This window comes from Ranitomeya imitator, chromosome 3 (assembly GCF_032444005.1).
Source record: "Ranitomeya imitator isolate aRanImi1 chromosome 3, aRanImi1.pri, whole genome shotgun sequence".
NCBI lineage: Eukaryota > Metazoa > Chordata > Amphibia > Anura > Dendrobatidae > Ranitomeya > Ranitomeya imitator.
In genome coordinates, this window is record NC_091284.1 from 223,778,379 (window position 1) to 223,798,851 (window position 20,473).

The 20,473-nt window shown below is 43.9% G+C and overlaps 1 protein-coding gene across 2 annotated transcripts in view; it reads right to left on the bottom strand.

Moving 5' to 3' along the window:
• Nucleotides 1-19,605, bottom strand: part of LOC138672006 (vesicle transport protein GOT1A-like) — a 77,592-nt gene extending 57,987 nt beyond the window's left edge. Inside the window, exon 1 of one of the 2 annotated variants that reach the window (XM_069760095.1) lies at nt 19,525-19,599. Coding sequence is in view for 1 of the 2 variants with exons in the window: in XM_069760096.1 (XP_069616197.1) it covers nt 19,525-19,543 (19 nt within the window). In the remaining variant the exon portion in view is untranslated. Of the gene's footprint in view, nt 1-19,524 lie in introns of both variants that reach the window. The other variant, XM_069760096.1, reaches the window with a different exon arrangement.
• Between the last annotated feature and the right edge of the window lie 868 nt (nt 19,606-20,473).

Below are 20,473 nucleotides of genomic sequence, written 5' to 3' on the forward strand. Positions count from 1 at the left end.
GGCTTTATATTCCGATCCTCAGGCAAAACTTTATATTAATAATCACTTTTCTTCCCCATTTCCAATCTCTAATGGTACTCGGCAGGGTTGCCCCCTTTCTCCACTGCTTTTTGCCCTTGCCATAGAGCCATTAGCCCAGCTCATTAGAGATAATCCCTCCATAGAGGCAGTTCGCACGGATCGTAAGGAATTTAAAATCAGTTTATATGCTGATGATATTCTCCTGTCCCTTACCAATCCTTGTCGTACTATTCCACATTTGCAAACCCTTCTTTAAAAATGTTCATTTTTTTCGTATTTTAAAATAAATGAGACCAAGTCGAAAATTTTTCAATTTAACCTCACTGATTCTCAAAATCAGAGTATAAAGGATATTTCGCCAAGGGGTTGGGTGGAGACGGATATTGTTTATTTGGGTCTGAGATTTTCTAGAAACCTTAGCTCCTTGATTCCCAGCAACTTGGATTCTCTTATTGCTTCCATTTCTAAAGAGCTTAGATTTTATGATGATAAAGTATTATCGTGGTGGGGAAGGTGCCTTATTGTAAAATCAATAATTCTTCTCTATATCTTCAGGTCCCTTCCTTTACTTGTTTCTACTTCCTATTTGACCAGTTTGCAGGCACACCTTAATCTGTTTGTTTGGGGCAACAAGAGAGCTCGTATAGCCTCTAGTCAACTGTATAAACATAAATTGCGTGGGGATATGGGTCTACCTAATGTTTCGGCCTATTATTTCTCTAATTTAATTAAACAAAGTCTATATTGGTGGTCTGCAGATCATACACCTTCATGGGTGGAATTGGAATTATATTTTAATAGAAATTCTCGACCTCGTAATATTATTATCAATTTATTCACCTCTAAGTCTTTACTTCGGTCTGATCATCCGATATTTGTAGCTGTTCTTGTGGCATGGCAGAAATTTCTCAAAACTAAAAGTGGTTTCACTAGGATGGAATTTATGCTGAGACTTCCCCTCTCTTTTTGGCTACTGTTTTCTCGTTTGATCTGCATTCAAGTTGGGCTGACTTGGGAATCTCTAAACTACATGACATCTTTGATGGTAACAAGATTGTTTAATTTACCCACCTTAAAGATAGGTTTGGTATTCCCTCATCAGCTTTTATGGAGTTTACTATTTTAAAGGATTTTTTTAGGCCACTGGTGACTGGTCGCCCTCCTTTATCGGAGCCGGCGATTAATATTTTATGCAACTCTGGTCATAGCATATTTTGGTCTACTCAATATATCTACCAGTGGTTTAATAACGATTTCAAAATTATAAAATCCCCATACATGAGCAAATGGGAATCTACTTTGAATCTTTCTGTAGCTCTAGATGATTGGGAACTGGCCATGTCCTTGACTTAGTCTGCCACCATGTCCATGGCTCTTCATGAGTCTTATTGTAAACTTATCTCTAGTTGGTATTATTCACCGTCTCGCTTAGCATTTATTAATCCTTCCAATTCCCCTCCCTTCTGGAGGGATTGTGGACATTATGGTAGCCTTTCCCATTTGTTATGGTTTTGTCCACATATTAGACCTTTTTGGGATGAAATCTCTTCTCTTATTTGTATTGTATTAAAACGTTTGGATTTTTCTCTGTCTCCTCAGTTGGCCCTGCTTTCTTTGAATGCAAATCAATTGACTCCAACTTTTAGGAAACTTGTTATACATCTGCTTTTAGTTTCTAAGAATGCTATTATTTGGGGGGGGGGGGAATCTTCTAAAATACTCTGTTCACAAGAAATTATTGACAAACTGGCTTTGCATAAATCCTATGAACAAAAATTGGCGTTACTGAATGGCTGCTTTCCTTCCTTTTTGAAAAAAATGGTCTCACTGGCTGGAAATATTTCCATAGGAATTTACTGTATTTATTGTTTTGTTATTTTATTGTATTCTATTTTTACTTTTATGCTTCATGAATGTTTCATGCCATTGCATTTATGTAAACCTTGCTCTCTCTCTATGTCTTGTTTTGGTTGAAAATGTTAATAAAATGGTTTGGAAAAACAAAATTCTGTGACTACATTTTAGTAGAAGGGAGTGACTAAAACTAGGAATTCTAGCATTTACTGTTAATGCCTTTCACCATGTGTAATAATAAATAATAATGTTTTATAGTAGAAGTTAATATGACTACAGTGATAGATTTTTTAATCCAATGAAAAGAAAAAAAAGGAGCAGCAATACTTCATTCTTTCGTGGCATGTAAACCTTGGTCCTTTATTACAAAAAGTTTTTCATGGACATGGTGTTACGGGCAGGACAAGTGCAGAAAAAACAGGCAAAGGGACAGGACGACGGCCGTTTTGCGTTAAGATACGCTTCCACTGGTATCTTAACGCGAAACGGCCATTGTCCTGTCCCTTTGCCTGTATTTTCTGCACTTGTCCTGCCCGTAACACCATGTCTATGAAAAACATTTTGTAATAAAGGACTAAGGTTTACATGCCAGGAAAGAGCGAAGTGTTACTGCTCTTTTTATCTTTTTTTTATTTTCATTGATTGCTTCATTGTGTGATTTCTTCAGCAAACACCTTCATCATTGTGTTTTCACTCTGCTATGTGCCGTGGACTCAGAGTTCATCTACTCCACCAGTAAGTAGACATATTTCTAAGTGCCATTCGATTTTTTCTCTTTTATTGAGGTTTTTTTTATGTTTCATTAATTTTGAACAAGAAAATTATTATTTTTTTAAATAATTTTTCTTCTTTTGATGTTTATATTCCGAGAGACAACCTTTCCATTTTTCTTTTTTTCTGGTACCAGAGCTATGTGATGGCTTATTTTTTTTAAAAACCAGCTATAGTATTCATTGGTACCATTTTGAGTTACATTCCACACAACTTTTTAATCACATTTTATATAGCTTTTATAAGGCAGGCAGTATAAGCAAAAACTGCTATTTATGACATTGTTTTTTGTTTTTTTTTCATCATGCCTGACAAATAATGGGATAAATTTAAAGCAAGGGTTTATTATGGATGTGGAGATACCAAATATACCAAGTATGCCTTCTTTTTTGGCCCGTTTTCATTATCAGATTATACAATTTTTATCAGTAAAACTAGATTTTTTTGTGATATTTGTTTAAAACACTTAAAACATTTTTTATTATTTTATTTTTTTACAATATGTATTAGACCCAAAATGAGCTTGCACATGCAGTGCAGTGCATTATCTCAGCCAGACAGTATTATGCAGAGTAAGGCTAGGTGCAGACATCTGCATATTCTCTCATTCCGAGAAAATCGGGTTGATTATCAAAATAACATCAGCTTGTGATCCGATTCTCTTGGTTGAGGAAAAGAATGGAGAAAAAAAAATTCTCCATCTTCTCCATTTTGTCAGTCCGTGGAAAATGGACTGTACTCATATGTTCTAGTGCAGTGCTTTGTTTTCCACAGACTCACTGACTTTGCATGGCCGAGTACAATCCAAATATCATATCAAATTTGGGCATGCTACAATTTTTTTCCTCGTACCGGCTTATTCCAAAGAAAAAAATTGTCATGTACATTGCCCGACAGAACAACATTAGTCCGTGCGGGATTCGATGTTTGTCCAATCCCTCTCGGACCAAAAATACGTCTGTATGCACCAGCCCTGCTAGAGGAAGTTCAAGGGTCTCATTTTCAGGAAAAGAGTGGGGGAGCCCTGGTATCACAATTCCAAGGGGAGCAAGGATGCCTTTTCACATCTTCATCAAAAGAGGCATGTTCCATTAGGATCTGAAAAAGCAGATAGGTGATGGGAAGCTGTTAAAATGGTTTTCTGAGATATGCCAAAAATGTGCCTATATAGCCAAAATTGGTGATAATATAAAAGAAACTGCACTCAGCCATTTATTTCCTGAGCACTTCTGCCACACATGTCTGGTCCACCCTCTGGTCTTCTGTTTAGCTAGCTACATGACAACTCAATAACCTGAAATTCAGTCCTGGCATTTGAAATCACACAGGCCCATGTTGTCTCCTTCCCCATGAACCAGATGGGATATGTTACTAATATTACCCTGGATGGAGGAAATTAAGATTTTCTACAAGACCAATATTTCTAATGATACCCGTGGCCTACTGGGGTAAGTGACGGAGTCAGCAACTTTGTGCACCATCACAACTCTTAACAGTATGGGAGTCTTGAGAACACTGATTCTGTTAATAACGTAGCAGACAAGGCGGCCCACGACCAGACAGGCCCTTCTGGCATTTGCCAGGTTTGTCAGATAGTCAGTCCAGCCCTGCTCACTTGGGTTATACAGGACATCATAAAGGTACCGTCACACTACGCGACGCTGCAGCGATACCGACAACGATCCGGATCGCTGCAGCGTCGCTGTTTGGTCGCTGGAGAGCTGTCACACAGACAGCTCTCCAGCGACCAACGATCCCGAGGTCCCCGGTAACCAGGGTAAACATCGGGTTACTAAGCGCAGGGCCACGCTAACCCGATGTTTACCCTGGTTACCATCGTAAAAGTAAAAAAAACAAACACTACATACTTACATTCCGCTGTCTGTCCCCGGTGCTCTGCTTCCTGCACTGGCTGTGAGCGCTGGCCAGCCGGAAAGCACAGCGGTGACGTCACCGCTGTGCTTTCCGGCCGCTGTGCTTACACAGGGCAGAGAAGCAGAGCGCCGAGGGACAGACAGCGGAAGGTAAGTATGTAGTGTTTTTTTTTTTTACTTTTACGCTGGTAACCAGGGTAAACATCGGGTTACTAAGCGCGGCCCTGCGCTTAGTAACCCGATGTTTATCCTGGTTACCAGCGAAGACATCGCTGAATCGGCGTCACACACGCCGATTCAGCGATGTCAGCATGAAGTCCAGTTACGAAATAAAGTTCTGGACTTTCTGCAGCGACCAACGACATCACAGCAGGATTCTGATCGCTGCTGCGTGTCAAACTGAACAATATCGCTAGCCAGGACGCTGCAACGTCACGGATCGCTAGCGATATAGTTTAGTGTGACGGTACCTTTTCACTTTGCTGCATTTGCAGTATAGAGTCATCCCATTACAACACTTCTGATGTGCCTGCATTTTCCATCAGAGGGGGCTGGAGTTATTGTCATGAGACACAAAGGAGAGAAGATTCCGATAGGATAGACAGTCTAGTGTAGCAGAGAGATGTCTGGAGGACAACAGTGTGAATTATGTGTAGTGTGGCAGTAGCAGTCTGATAAAGAGATCCAGCAAGCAGATATGGAGCAGAGAACAGATAAAAAAAAGTTGGACTTTAGAGCCCAGGTTGCTGCCTCGAGATCAGCTTCATAGCAGAAATTAAGGAGAGAGAAGTAAGTAATCAGACAGTAAAGGGCACCTGGTGTATGAATTGCCTAACAATCAAGATGTCAGCTGCTACACTCCTCAACATTGAAATTCCAACATCAAGGGGGGTGTTCCCAGATGCTGATGGAGTGAGACGTGTGGCGCCGGGTAGGGTTGAGCGAAACGGGTCGTTCATTTTCAAAAGTCGCCGACTTTTGGCAAAGTCGGGTTTCATGAAACCCGATCCGACCCCTGTGCGGGGTCGGCCATGCGGTACGCGACTTTCGCGCCAAAGTCGCGTTTCAATGACGCGAAAAGCGCCATTTCTCAGCCAATGAAGGTAAACGCAGAGTGTGGGCAGCGTGATGACATAGGTCCTGGTCCCCACCATCTTAGAGAAGGGCATTGCAGTGATTGGCTTGCTGTCTGCGGCGTCACAGGGGCTATAAAGGGGTGTTCCCGCCGACCGCCATCTTACTGCTGCTGATCTGAGCTTAGGGAGAGGTTGCTGCCGCTTCGTCAGAAGCAGGGATAGCGTTAGGCAGGGTCCATTAACCACCAAACCGCTTGTGCTGTAGCGATTTGCACTGTCCAACACCACCTTCGGTGTGCAGGGATAGTGGAAGCTACATTTTTTTTTTTTTCTCAGCGCTGTAGCTCATTGGGCTGCCCTAGAAGGCTCCCTGATAGCTGCATTGCTGTGTGTACGCCGCTGTGCAAACCAACTGCTTTTTTCAAAGCACAAATCCTCTTGCTCCTTCCTTTCTGCACAGCTATCTTGTTTGTTTGTCCACACTTTTTATTTAATTTGTGCATCAGTCCACTCCTTATTGCTGCCTGCCATACCTGGCTGAGATTACTGCAGGGAGATAGTAATTGAAGGACAGTTCCTTTTTTCATTTTTTTTTTTTTGTGGGAGATTAAGATTGGCATTTCTGCTAGAGTGCCATCCCTGTCTGTGCCATCTCTCACTCAGTGGGCCATAGAAAGCCTATTTATTTTTTTGCTTGATTTGGGTTCTAAAATCTACCTGAAAAAATCACTACATCAATCAGTGGGAGAAAAATATTGGCCTCAGGGCTTGTGTGCCACTCCTGACTCCTGTGTGCATCATCACTCACTCAGTGGGCCATAGAAAGCCTATTTTTTTTTTTTTGTGCTTTATTTGGGTTCTAAATTCTACCTGAAAAAATCAATAAATCAATCAGTGGGAGATTAATATTGGCCTTTGGGCTTGTGTGCCAGTCCTAAGCGTGCCATCTCTCTCTCTCAGATAGTGGGCCATAGAAAGCCTATTTATTATTTTTTTTATTGGGTTTATAAATTTTCCCTGAAAAAAAAAAAAAAAAAAAAAGGGAGATTAATATTGGCCTTTGGGCTTGTGTGCCAGTCCTAAGCATGCCATCTCTCTCTCTCAGATAGTGAGCCATAGAAAGCCTATTTATTTTTTTGGTTGATTTGGGTTCTAAATTCTACCTGAAAAAAATCAATAAATCAATCAGTGGGAGATAAATATTGGCCTCTGGGCTTGTGTGCCACTCCTGACTCCTGTGTGCGTCGTCTCTCACTCAGTGGGCCATAGAAAGCCTATTTTTTGTTTTATTTGTTTTCTAAATTCTCCCTGAAAAAATCATTTTATTTTATTTGGTTTCTAAATTCTTCCTGAAAAAATCATTTTATTCTATTATTTTTTTTTTCTAAAGTCTCCCTGAAAAAAAAAAAAAAAATCAGTGGGAGATTAATATTGCCCTTTCTGCTTGTGTGCCAGTCTTGACTCCTGGGTGTGCCATCTCTCTCTCTCTCTCCAATTGTGGGCCATAGAAAGCCTATTATTTTTTTTGCTTGATTTGGGTTCCAAAATCTACCTGAAAAAATCACTACATCAATCATTGGGAGAAAAATATTGGCCTCTGGGCTTGTGTGCCACTCCTGACTCCTGTGTGCGTCATCTCTCACTCAGTGGGCCATAGAAAGTCTATTTTTTGTTTTATTTGTTTTCTAAATTCTCCCTGAAGAAATCATTTTATTTTATTTGGTTTCTAAATTCTTCCTGAAAAATCATTTTATTTTATTTTGTTTCTAAAGTCTCTCTGAAAAAAAAAATAAAAAATAAAAAAAAACAGTGGGAGATTAATATTTACATTTGTGCTTCAGTGACAGTCCTGCGTGTGTGGCATCTCTCTCATTTGGTGCCACCAAAAACAGAGTGTGTAACATTGTGCCTGATTTTCGTTGTGGTCTCACCCACCTGTAAAGGGGTAGCTAAATCATACTGAAGTTATAGCTCACCGTGTAAGTTGTGTGACAGCAACAAATACCGTTAGTTTGGTTACGTTTTTAAAACAATGAGGAAGTCTGGTGGAAGAGGTCGTGGCCGGGGGCGTTCATTGTCAGCTGGTAATGAGGGTAGTGGTAGTGGTGGAGCATCAGGTGGTCGTGGGAAAAAAAATATTGCACCTAAGTCTGGAGCTGTGGAGCCAGGTTCGTCGTCTGGCTACACAAGGCCTCGAACGCTCCCTTTTCTGGGAGTAGGAAAACCGCTTTTAAAGCCGGAGCAGCAAGAGCAAGTTTTGGCTTATCTTGCTGACTCAGCCTCTAGCTCTTTTGCCTCCTCTCGTGAAACTGGTAAATGTAAAAGTAGCGCGTCGTTAGTGGATGTTCACGGTCAGGGACAAGTCGCTTCCTTGTCCTCTTCAGCAAAAACAACAACAGAGAAGAATGCAGCAGGCGACACAACGGGTTACTCCATGGAGCTCTTTACACATACCGTCCCTGGCTTAGAAAGTGAAGCAGTTAACAGTCCATGCCCATTACAAGTTGAATCTGACATGGAGTGCACTGATGCACAGCCAGACTACTATGCTGGTCCTTTGACCACAACATTGCCCTCGCAGGGTAATGATCAAGAATCAGACACTGATGAGACTATGTTGCCCCATCACGAACGCTATACCACCGACCGACACGGTGACACAGACGAAGTTGCACACGAGCTACAAGAAGAGGTAATAGATGACCCAGTTCTTGACCCCGATTGGCAGCCATTGGGGGAACAGGGTGCAGGCGGTAGCAGTTCTGAAGTGGAGGAGGAGGGGCCGCAGCAGGCATCAACATCGCAACAGGTTCCATCTGCCGGGCCCGTATCTTGCCCAAAACGCGTGGCAAAGCCAAAACCTGTTGGAGGACAGCGTGGCCATCCGGTTAAAGCTCAGTCTGCAATGCCTGAAAAGGTATCCGATGCTAGAAAGAGTGCAGTCTGGCATTTTTTTAAACAACATCCAATTGATCAGCGCAAAGTCATCTGTCAAAAATGTTCAACTACCTTAAGCAGAGGGCAGAATCTGAAAAGTCTCAATACAAGTTGCATGCATAGACATTTAACCACCATGCATTTGCAAGCTTGGACTAACTACCAAACGTCCCTTAAGGTTGTAGCACCCTCGGCCAATGAAGCTAGTCATCAACGCAACATCCCTTCCGGCAGTGTAGGGCCACCATTTTCCGCACCACCTGCAGTATCTGTGCAGGTTTCTTTGCCAGGCCAAAGCAGTCAGGGTCAGGGAATCACCAGTTTCGTAGTAGGAAACACTGCATCTAGGGCACCGGCGGCAACAATACCATCTCCCACCGTCTCTCAGTCTGCCATGTCCACCGGCACCCCTGCTAGTTCCACGATCTCCAGCTCTCCAGTCCAGCTCACCCTACATGAGACTATGGTTAGAAAAAGGAAGTACTTAGCCTCGCATCCGCGTACACAGGGTTTGAACGCCCACATAGCTAGACTAATCTCGTTAGAGATGATGCCCTACCGGTTAGTTGAAAGCAAAGCTTTCAAAGCCCTGATGGACTACGCTGTACCACGCTACGAGCTACCCAGTCGACACTTTTTTTCCAGAAAAGCCATCCCAGCCCTCCACCAGCATGTTAAAGAGCGCATCGTCCATGCACTCAGGCAATCTGTGAGCACAAAGGTGCACCTGACAACAGATGCATGGACCAGTAGGCATGGCCAGGGACGTTACGTGTCCATCACGGCACACTGGGTGAATGTTGTGGATGCAGGGTCCACAGGGGACAGCAATTTTGGGACAGTTCTGCCTAGCCCACGGTCTAGGAAACAGTTGGCTGTAGCCGTTCGCACCCCCTCCTCCTCCTCCTCGTCCTCCTGCAGAAGCGAGAGCTCGTCCACAGACCGCAGTCGCACAACCACTCCATCCGCAGCTGCCACTGTTAAACACCAGGTCTCCCATTATGGGGCAGCTACTGGCAAACGTCAGCAGGCTGTATTGGCTATGAAGTGTTTGGGCGACAACAGACACACCGCGGAAGTTCTGTCCGAGTTCTTGCAGAAAGAAACGCAGTCGTGGCTGGGCACTGTAGATCTTGAGGCAGGCAAGGTAGTGAGTGATAACGGAAGGAATTTCATGGCTGCCATCTCCCTTTCCCAACTGAAACACATTCTTTGCCTGGCTCACACCTTAAACCTGGTGGTGCAGTGCTTCCTGAAAAGTTATCCGGGGTTATCCGACCTGCTCCTCAAAGTGCGTGGACTTTGCTCACATATCCGCCGTTCGCCCATACACTCCAGCCGTATGCAGACCTATCAGCGTTCTTTGAACCTTCCCCAGCATCGCCTAATCACAGACGTTGCAACAAGGTGGAACTCAACACTGCACATGCTTCAGAGACTGTGCGAACAGAGGCGGGCTGTTATGTTTTTGTGGGAGGATACACATACACGGGCAGGCAGTAGGATGGCAGACATGGAGTTGTGAGGTGTGCAGTGGTCGAAGATTCAAGATATGTGTCAAGTCCTTCAGTGTTTTGAGGAATGCACACGGCTGGTTAGTGCAGACAACGCCATAATAAGCATGAGCATCCCCCTAATGCGTCTGCTGATGCAAAGTTTGACGCACATAAAGGATCAGGCGTCTGCAGCTGAGGATGAGGAAAGCCTTGATGACAGTCAGCCATTGTCTGGCCAGGGCAGTGTACAGGACGAGGTAGCGGGCGAAGAGGAGGAGGAGGATGAGGAGGATGATGGGGATGATTATATTTTTAATGAGGAAGCTTTTCCGGGGCCACTGGAAATTGTTGGCGCGGCAAGGCCGGGTTCTGGTTTTTTGAGGGACACAAGTGACGTGGATTTGCCTGAAACTGCCCCTCAACCAAGCACAACCGCAGATTTGAGAACTGGAACTTTGGCCCACATGGCGGATTATGCCTTACGTATGCTCAAAAGGGACACACGCATTACTAAAATGATGAACGATGACGATTACTGGTTGGCCTGCCTCCTTGATCCTCGCTATAAAGGCAAATTGCAAAATATAATGCCACATGAGAACTTGGAAATAATATTAACAACCAAACAATCAACTCTTGTTGACAGTTTGCTTCTGGCATTCCCTGCACACAGCGCCCGTGATCGTTCTCACACGAGCTGCAGGGGCCAGCAGACCAGAGGTGTTAGAGGGGCAGAAATCAGAAGTGGCGTTGGCCAGAGGGGTTTTCTGACCAGGTTGTGGAGTGATTTTGCTATGACCGCAGACAGGACAGGTACTGCAGCATCAATTCAAAGTGACAGGAGACAACATTTGTCCAGTATGGTTACAAACTATTTTTCATCCCTTATCGACGTTCTCCCTCAACCGTCATTCCCATTTGATTACTGGGCATCCAAATTAGACACCTGGCCAGAATTGGCAGAATATGCATTGCAGGAGCTTGCTTGCCCGGCAGCTAGTGTCCTATCAGAAAGAGTATTCAGTGCTGCAGGTTCAATACTAACAGAAAAAAGGACTTGTCTGGCTACCCAAAATGTAGATGATCTAACCTTCATTAAAATGAACCACAACTGGATTTCGAAATCTTTTGCCCCACCTTGCCCGGCTGACACCTAGCTTTCCTATGAAAAGGTCTTGCCTGTGGACTATTATGAATGACTTTTCCAATATCGTAATTTGCTGCACCTGATTGTCCAGCATACGACATGTTTACACCTCTCTAAATGGCCAAACTCCCCACACGGGGCCGTGGTATCGCCACTTGGCGCCAGCACCCGTGAGAGTGCTGTTTTATTTCTGAAGAGGTGGGTGTGCCCGCTTTTGGTCGACGGCACTGCCACTGGGTCCCTCATAGTACAATAAAGTGTCTCTGGCGGTGGTGGTGCGCACCCAACGTCAGACACACCGTTGTAATATGAGGGGCCCTGGGCCTGTACCGCCGGCCACAAGGCCAGCTCAAACAGTGCTCTACCACTTGCAAAATTATCTCTCACAGCTCCACCAATGTTTAGTCTATGCGCTGACATCCTTCAATGCCTGGCACTGACAATACCATTGTATTGACATTTTTGTTATGTTAGGCCTTCGAAGCCTGTCTGCGGTCCCTCCTTCCACTAGGCCTCCACTGACCATTGTACTGCTGCCCGTGTACCCCTGGAACCAATTTTAAATTGCCAACAGCCCAATTTTGTTATGTTAGGCCTTCGAAGCCTGTCTGCAGTCCCTTCTTTCTACTACTACTACACTGACCAGACCACTGCTGCCCGTGTACCCCTGGAACCAATGTTAAATTGCCTGCACCCCTATTTTTGTTATGTTAGGCCTTCGAAGCCTGTCTGCGGTCCCTCCTTCCACTAGGCCTCCACTGACCATTGTACTGCTGCCCGTGTACCCCTGGAACCAATTTTAAATTGCCAACAGCCCAATTTTGTTATGTTAGGCCTTCGAAGCCTGTCTGCAGTCCCTTCTTTCTACTACTACTACTACACTGACCAGACCACTGCTGCCCGTGTACCCCTGGAACCAATGTTAAATTGCCTGCACCCCTATTTTTGTTATGTTAGGCCTTCGAAGCCTGTCTGCGGTCCCTCCTTCCACTAGTCCTCCACTGACCATTGTACTGCTGCCCGTGTACCCCTGGAACCAATTTTAAATTGCCAACAGCCCAATTTTGTTATGTTAGGCCTTCGAAGCCTGTCTGCAGTCCCTTCTTTCTACTACTACTACACTGACCAGACCACTGCTGCCCGTGTACCCCTGGAACCAATGTTAAATTGCCTGCACCCCTATTTTTGTTATGTTAGGCCTTCGAAGCCTGTCTGCGGTCCCTCCTTCCACTAGGCCTCCACTGACCATTGTACTGCTGCCCGTGTACCCCTGGAACCAATTTTAAATTGCCAACAGCCCAATTTTGTTATGTTAGGCCTTCGAAGCCTGTCTGCAGTCCCTTCTTTCTACTACTACTACACTGACCAGACCACTGCTGCCCGTGTACCCCTGGAACCAATGTTAAATTGCCTGCACCCCTATTTTTGTTATGTTAGGCCTTCGAAGCCTGTCTGCGGTCCCTCCTTCCACTAGTCCTCCACTGACAATTGTACTGCTGCCCGTGTACCCCTGGAACCAATTTTAAATTGCCAACAGCCCAATTTTGTTATGTTAGACCTTCGAAGCCTGTCTGCAGTCCCTTCTTTCTACTACTACTACACTGACCAGACCACTGCTGCCCGTGTACCCCTGGAACCAATGTTAAATTGTCTGCACCCCTATTTTTGTTATGTTAGGCCTTCGAAGCCTGTCTGCGGTCCCTCCTGTCTACTGCTGCCCATGTACCCCTGGAACCAATTGTAAATTGCCAACAGCCCTATTTTTTTATGTTAGGCCTTCGAAGCCTGTCTGCGGTCCCTCCTTCCACTTGGCCTCCACTGACCATTGTACTGCTGCCCGTGTACCCCTGGAACACATGTCCACGAAAGGTTAGATGTCCATTACAGCGCACTGGGTTAATGTTGTGGATGCATGGTACACAGGGGACAGCCTACAAAGTCTGTCTGCAGTCCCAAATATAAATTGTCCTCCGCTTACCACACCAATGCTGCCTGTGTACCCCTGGAACATTTCATAAACTCCATTGACCAAAATTTGGGGTTTACAGGCTACTACCAGTGTCTGCCGCTCCAAGGTGTTCCCCGGGTTGCCTTTTCTGAGCTTTGATCTTCAGGCTCTTCTTAAGTAGTTGTTGAAAACAACACTGCATTCGGCCTACAAGTTGGGTCTGGGGTGTAGAGATGGTGTGTTCCACTCCAAGGTGTTCCCCAGGTTTCCTCGCCATTGCTGCGATCTTAATGCTCTCGTTTAGTAGTTGTTGGAAACTACAGTGCATTAGGCCTACAATTTGGGTATGGGGTGTAGAGAGATGGTGTGTTCCACTCCAAGGTGTTCCCCAGGTTTCCTCGCCAATGCTTCGATCTTCCTGCTCTCGTTTAGTAGTTGTTGGAAACTACACTGCATTAGGCCTACAAATTGGGTATGGGGTGTAGAGAGACGGTGTGTTACACTCCAAGGTGTTCCCCAGGTTTCCTCTCCATTGCTTCGATCTTCCTGCTCTCGTTTAGTAGTTGTTGGAAACTACAGTGCATTAGGCTTACAAATTGGGTATGGGGTGTAGAGAGATGGTGTGTTCCACTCCAAGGTGTTCCCCAGGTTTCCTCGCCAATGCTTCGATCTTCCTGCTCTCGTTTAGTAGTTGTTGGAAACTACACTGCATTAGGCCTACAAATTGGGTATGGGGTGTAGAGAGATGGTGTGTTCCACTCCAAGGTGTTCCCCAGGTTTCCTCGCCATTGCTGCGATCTTAATGCTCTCGTTTAGTAGTTGTTGGAAACTACAGTGCATTAGGCCTACAAATTGGGTATGGGGTGTAGAGAGATGGTGTGTTCCACTCCAAGGTGTTCCCCAGGTTTCCTCGCCATTGCTGCGAACTTAATGCTCTCGTTTAGTAGTTGTTGGAAACTACAGTGCATTAGGCCTACAAATTGGGTATGGGGTGTAGAGAGATGGTGTGTTCCACTCCAAGGTGTTCCCCAGGTTTCCTCGCCATTGCTTCGATCTTCCTGCTCTCGTTTAGTAGTTGTTGGAAACTACACTGCATTAGGCCTACAAATTGGGTATGGGGTGTAGAGAGACGGTGTGTTACACTCCAAGGTGTTCCCCAGGTTTCCTCTCCATTGCTGCGATCTTAATGCTCTCGTTTAGTAGTTGTTGGAAACTACAGTGCATTAGGCCTACAAATTGGGTATGGGGTGTAGAGAGATGGTGTGTTCCACTCCAAGGTGTTCCCCAGGTTTCCTCGCCATTGCTTCGATCTTCCTGCTCTCGTTTAGTAGTTGTTGGAAACTACACTGCATTAGGCCTACAAATTGGGTATGGGGTGTAGAGAGATGGTGTGTTACACTCCAAGGTGTTCCCCAGGTTTCCTCGCCATTGCTTCGATCTTAACGCTCTCGTTTAGTAGTTGTTGGAAACTACGCTGCATTAGGCCTACAAATTGGGTATGGGGTGTAGAGAGATGGTGTGTTACACTCCAAGGTGTCCCCCAGGTTTCATCCACATTGCTTCGGTCTTCCGACTCTCGTTTAGTAGTTGTTGGAAACTACAGTGCATTAGGCCTACAAATTGGGTATGGGGTGTAGAGAGATGGTGTTTTCCACTCCAAGGTGTTCCCCAGGTTTCCTCGCCATTGCTGCGATCTTAATGCTCTCGTTTAGTAGTTGTTGGAAACTACAGTGCATTAGGCCTACAAATTGGGTATGGGGTGTAGAGAGATGGTGTGTTCCACTCCAAGGTGTTCCCCAGGTTTCCTCGCCATTGCTTCGATCTTCCTGCTCTCGTTTAGTAGTTGTTGGAAACTACACTGCATTAGGCCTACAAATTGGGTATGGGGTGTAGAGAGATGGTGTGTTACACTACAAGGTGTTCTCCAGGTTGCCTTTCCTGAGCTTCTATGTTCAGGCTCTCATTAAATTGTGGTTAAATGGAACAACTGCATTTGGCGTACTAGTTGGGTTGGGGCCTACTATCGGTGTCTGCCACTCCTTGCTGTTCTCCTGGTTTCCTGTCCTGAAATTCCATTTTCAGGCTCTCGTTAAGTAGTTGTTAATGTTAGACTGCATTTGGCCTACTAGTTGGGTTGGGGCCTACTATCGGTGTCTGCCACTCCTTGCTGTTCTCCTCCACTGAACAAAGCTTTGCCGCCTGTTTACTACGGTTGCCAATTTTGAACTGCATTTCGACTACTTACTGATTTGGGCCTACTCTCTGTGTCAGCCTCTCATTCCAGTTGTCCTCCACTGCAATGCCCCCTGGTTAGTCCTGTGTTACCAATTTTGAACTGCATTTAGCCCACTTTATTCTTTGGGCCTATATCTGTGTTTCCTCCTCATCCTGCCCATTGCCCAGCCAGTGATAGATGAGTCTGCTGGTACATTGACCCATAACGCTAAATTCCCCATGCACGCTACACAGCAAGATTGTGACCCTGCTGAAAGTCAGGTTCCTCTTCCCGCATACCATACCACCTTACACGGGGACAAAGAGGAAGGTGCAGATGAAAGTGCAGGTTCCTTCATCAGGTGGGGGGGGAGGAATACTAGTTGGCGACGTCACTGGCACAGGGCCTCTCATAGTACGCAAAAGTGTTGCTGCCGGTGGGAGGCGCCCCCGCCGTGCAAACACACCGCTGTACTTTGAGGGGCCCTGTGCCAGTGCCAACGAGTGGGCCCCCCCTGCTTGCTCAGGATCACAGCACTTGCAAAGTTGAAATACTTTCCTCTCCCTGCTCCACTGCCGTGACGCGTTCCTAGATTTCCTGGGCCCACTAATTACTTGAACCAGCCCTACCCCCCACAACTTTAGCCAAATGACCCCCAATTTCAAATGCCTTCCAATTATTATAAGCTAAATTACGATTGACAAGCTTCAGTAAAAAGAATGGATGTTTTTGCCATTAAAATGGGCAGTGTAGGTGTTTTCCTGGCCTCCACTCACTGCCGACTATGCTCCCCCATTGACTTGCATTGGGTTTCGTGTTTCGGGCGATACCCGACTTTTCGCGATAATCGGCCGATTCCACTCGACTCGACTTCTAAGATAGTCGGGTTTCGCGAAACACGACTCGACTCTAAAAAGGTCAAGGTCGCTCAACCCTAGCGCCGGGCTCTTCACCTTCAACAGCGTTTTATTGCAGTTTTTTATCAGGAGATGCCGGTCTAGTGAACTTAAAGATGGTCAAGAAGACATCCCAGCTTCTCCTGAACAGAATGGTACCACCTTCACCCAATATCTTGGTCTTGGGACCGCTGGACCCTTATTTGCAGAAAATCGCGCTTGCACTGCGCGGCTTACAACATTGTAAGGCAGACAGTAGTGTAAATCTGATAAATAGCGCCTGTATCTGAAACAGCTTCCCATTATAGTGAATTTTAAAACCCTCATAACTGAAGTTATTATTATTATTATTATTATACATTTTTATAGTGCCATTTATTCCATGGCGCTTTACATGTGAAGTTAAAGAAACATGCCGCTTGGAGATTGCAACTGTTAGATGAGACATTCATCTTATACTGTATCTCACGGAGTTGAAACTCTGGAGGAAGATTATGATTTAACAAGGACCTATGTGTCTCAACTACAGTCTACAGTTATGTCACAACATGAAGCTATTTGTGATTATTAGTGATGAGCGAATATACTCTTTACTCTAGATTTCTCAAGCATGCTCGTGGGTCCTCCGAGTATTTTTTAGTGCTCAGAGTTTTAGTTTTTAGTGCTGCAGCTGAATGATTTACATCTGTTACATCTGGGGGTTGCCTGGTTGCTAGGGAATCCCCACATATACTTATGCTGGCTAACAGATGTAAATCATTCAGCTGGGGCAAGAAAAACTAAAACTCTGAGCACTAAAAAATACTCGGAGGACCCCCGAGCATGCTCGAGAAATCTCGAGTAACGAGTATATTCACTCATCACTAGTGATTATCAAAAGCACTTAGAAAATCTGGATTATAGGGGTGGTAGACATAACATTAGGATTCGAGGTCTCCTTGAGCAAACAGTTGAAGAAAATCTTCCAAAGATCCTGCAGACTATTTTTAATAAAATTACCACTCAATGTCCTATCAAAGTGATGAAACTTCTTACCAATATCAACACACACAAGAGACAGTAAAATAACTGTCACTTCCAAAGAAGCAAACAACCATCTAAAGAACAACAAATTCTTTTATTAAGGATATAACAAAAAAAGATAAAAACAGCCACATATTACATATCCCACCATATGACCCCAAGGAGGGTAACCACACCGTCTATTAGAATAAAGGAAATGAGAAGATAATGAATAAATGAATAAATAAATAATGAATATTGAATAACTCCATACATCAATATTTCCTTCCCAGCACAAAGAACATTCCCAGAGCAATTGCATCCCATATAGCGCTAAACATATCCTAGGTGCTACATAGCATCCCTATAGGTTGGTAACTGTTGTTGTTCTTTAGATGGTTGTTTGCTTCTTTGGAAGTGACAGTTATTTTACTGTCTCTTGTGTGTGTTGATATTTTTAATAAAATAATGGATGCTCCAACAACCAGAGTGATCAAACTGGACATTGCTCAAATGTCTCTTTGTTCTTCTCCTCAACCTGGAAATATAATATTTCGTGTAACAGATTATGGACTGAAGGAGAAAATACTCTTCCACACTAGGAAGCACCGTGTCATTGAGTTTGATGGAGCATATCTTCAAATCTTACTGACCTCTCTTGGGTTACTCTACAGAAACATTGCTTGCTTTGTCATCTTCTAACAAGCCAGAGAGATAATCAGATTTTATACAGATGGGGGTTCCCATTTAGCCTTACAACTACAAAAAATGGTCACTCAGCAACTCGTAAATCTCCAGCAGACTTAAAACAATTTTGCTCACCATTAGACATTCCTATCCCAAAACTGCCCAACTGGTAGCTGACCCCTCCACCACCGCATCCAGCCTGGCATAGGATCCAAACAAAGAAGTGTCACTCCTCTCCTGGTATATCTCAGGATAAAAGTCGCCAACATATCAGACGAGAAAGACACACAGATCTGATGCACCTGGGTATCTCAGTTACACAGGAGGTCACGGGACTGGCTCTTCTGAATGCTTCATCTGCATTGACATGACCGTATTTGAAAAAAATCATCTAATTCTCATGACTGATGGGGAGCACATGAGGACATACTGCTTATTTTGACTTGAGCCTTATTGACTGCTGCAGAATATTTCTGTTCGTTTTTTTTTGTTTCGTTGGACCATTTCTCAACATGTCAACGATAGGCCCGAACTTGCTCATACTATTTTGAGTAACGTGTGGGGCCTTAATGTGCTACCATCAAACATGTCTCAGCTGCCAGCAGTGGATCTTGATGATTTGTTGCCCAAGTGGTGCATTCAGTGTGGTGGCCAAATTACGTCTCCATAAATGATTGCAGTTACTTAGGCATGTACTGTATGGATGTTCTGTTTACATTTTTTTTGTACTATTCAACATGTTTTTCATAGCCTTTAAGTAAAATTCAGTTGAAAACACATTCTGGATTTTTTATTTCATCTACCTGAAACATTAAAATTCCTGCAGCCAGGTACAAAGAAGACAAATGGGAGAAGCTGAGATGTAGTGATAGTTAAGCAGCAAAATAAATCAGTAAGTACAACTTCTGTTGTTACTTTGTCAGCATTCCTGGTTGTGAGCATATTTTTTCAGGACTTGGAAATCAACTTAACGTATAGAGTGCCTCTTAAAGTGACAGTAACCAATAAGATTCTCATACCAAGTGATTATAATAGTCACCTAAAAACAAGTGTAATTTAAATGCAACTATACTTTAAATTGATTCTAAATATAAGTCAGTCCGATCATTTCTTTTTTTCCTAAAAAATAGTGTTCTGAAAAGTTTTCCCGACTGTTATGTTTTTGTTATACTACTACTGATCACTATTGCAGTTCTGTGATCAGTATAACAGCAGATCTCACAAAGTGCTCTACATTATATGTCTTGTGTTACTAAGCTGCCCCAGAGACTGACAAAGAACATGCGTAGCACATATCTTGCCAGTCAACCTCTCAAATTGAACCAATGTCTTCTACGTATATCTTAGGAAAAAGTGCACATTGCTTGTTGCCAAGATCTTTCTTGAACATCTTTGCAGAATATGTGCTGTGCTCCTCATCTGAGACTTCAAGAGGGGCCACATCAGATTTCTTTCATGGCATCAAGATAGTAAAAGTGTAGCAGGAGCTAATACTATAGACATCATAGTATATTAGTAGACATGGGAACAGACGCGTTTCATACTTTCAACTACTTCAATGAAAATGTTAAGAGGATTTACCCGGTACTGTCACACTCACTCTGAATTTCGCTGATCATTGTCGTCCAATGCGGGGGACACAGAGTCTGGCCTTCCTCTTCCTAGTTTATGTGTTCTATCCTAAATGACCCTTGGATTATGAAGAAATCTGCAGGAAAGTTAACTCTGTAAGCCGCAGAGGCAGTGATGTAACTGGAGCATGTGTGAGAATTGTAATAAGATATGGCACAGCATATTAGATAGCTACTGCACAAGTCCATGTAATACAAAGGTGGCCACAATATAGCGTTAGGGTAAGGGCACATATCTATTAAACTTGGGCAAACCTGACAGTCTTCAAGAGGAAGACACTTCAGAACAAAACGCCAACTTGTCCTGAAGCTTTTTTTTTTTTGCATCCTTTTGTTGGTATCCCGAATGCTTGCTTCATCTTTTTTATCCACTAACAATTTTTCTGATAATTTTTCCATTGTTTTTTTATTGGTCATTTTTTTTTCCCTCCATTCAACAACGAAGGAACTACCACTGAAGCAAAAACGCTGGAAAAACATTCAAAAAGATTCCTAGATATCTTTTCAGTCTTCCCATCTTCCCATTGCCTTGTATTCTTAACTATGGGCTCATATTCATCTACGTTTAAAACCGACCAATGCAATCCGATAAAAAATTGGATTGCACTCTGACTAGTGTTAGTGAATGATTCAGTGCTCATCTGCAATTTTTTTTCTTAAGCTCGTATCAGACTGAGAGACAAATCACAGCATGATGTGAGTGGCCATGTACAGCTCTGGAGAAAATTAAGAGACCACCACATCAAAACCCCGTCATGGCCAGCCCAATCTCCAGACCTGAACCCCATTGAAAACCTCTGGAATGTAATCAAGAGGATGATGGATAGTCACAAGCCATCAAATAAAGAAGAACTGCTTACATTTTTGCGCCAGAAGCAGTGTGAAAAACTGGTGGAAAGTATGCCAAGACGCATGAAA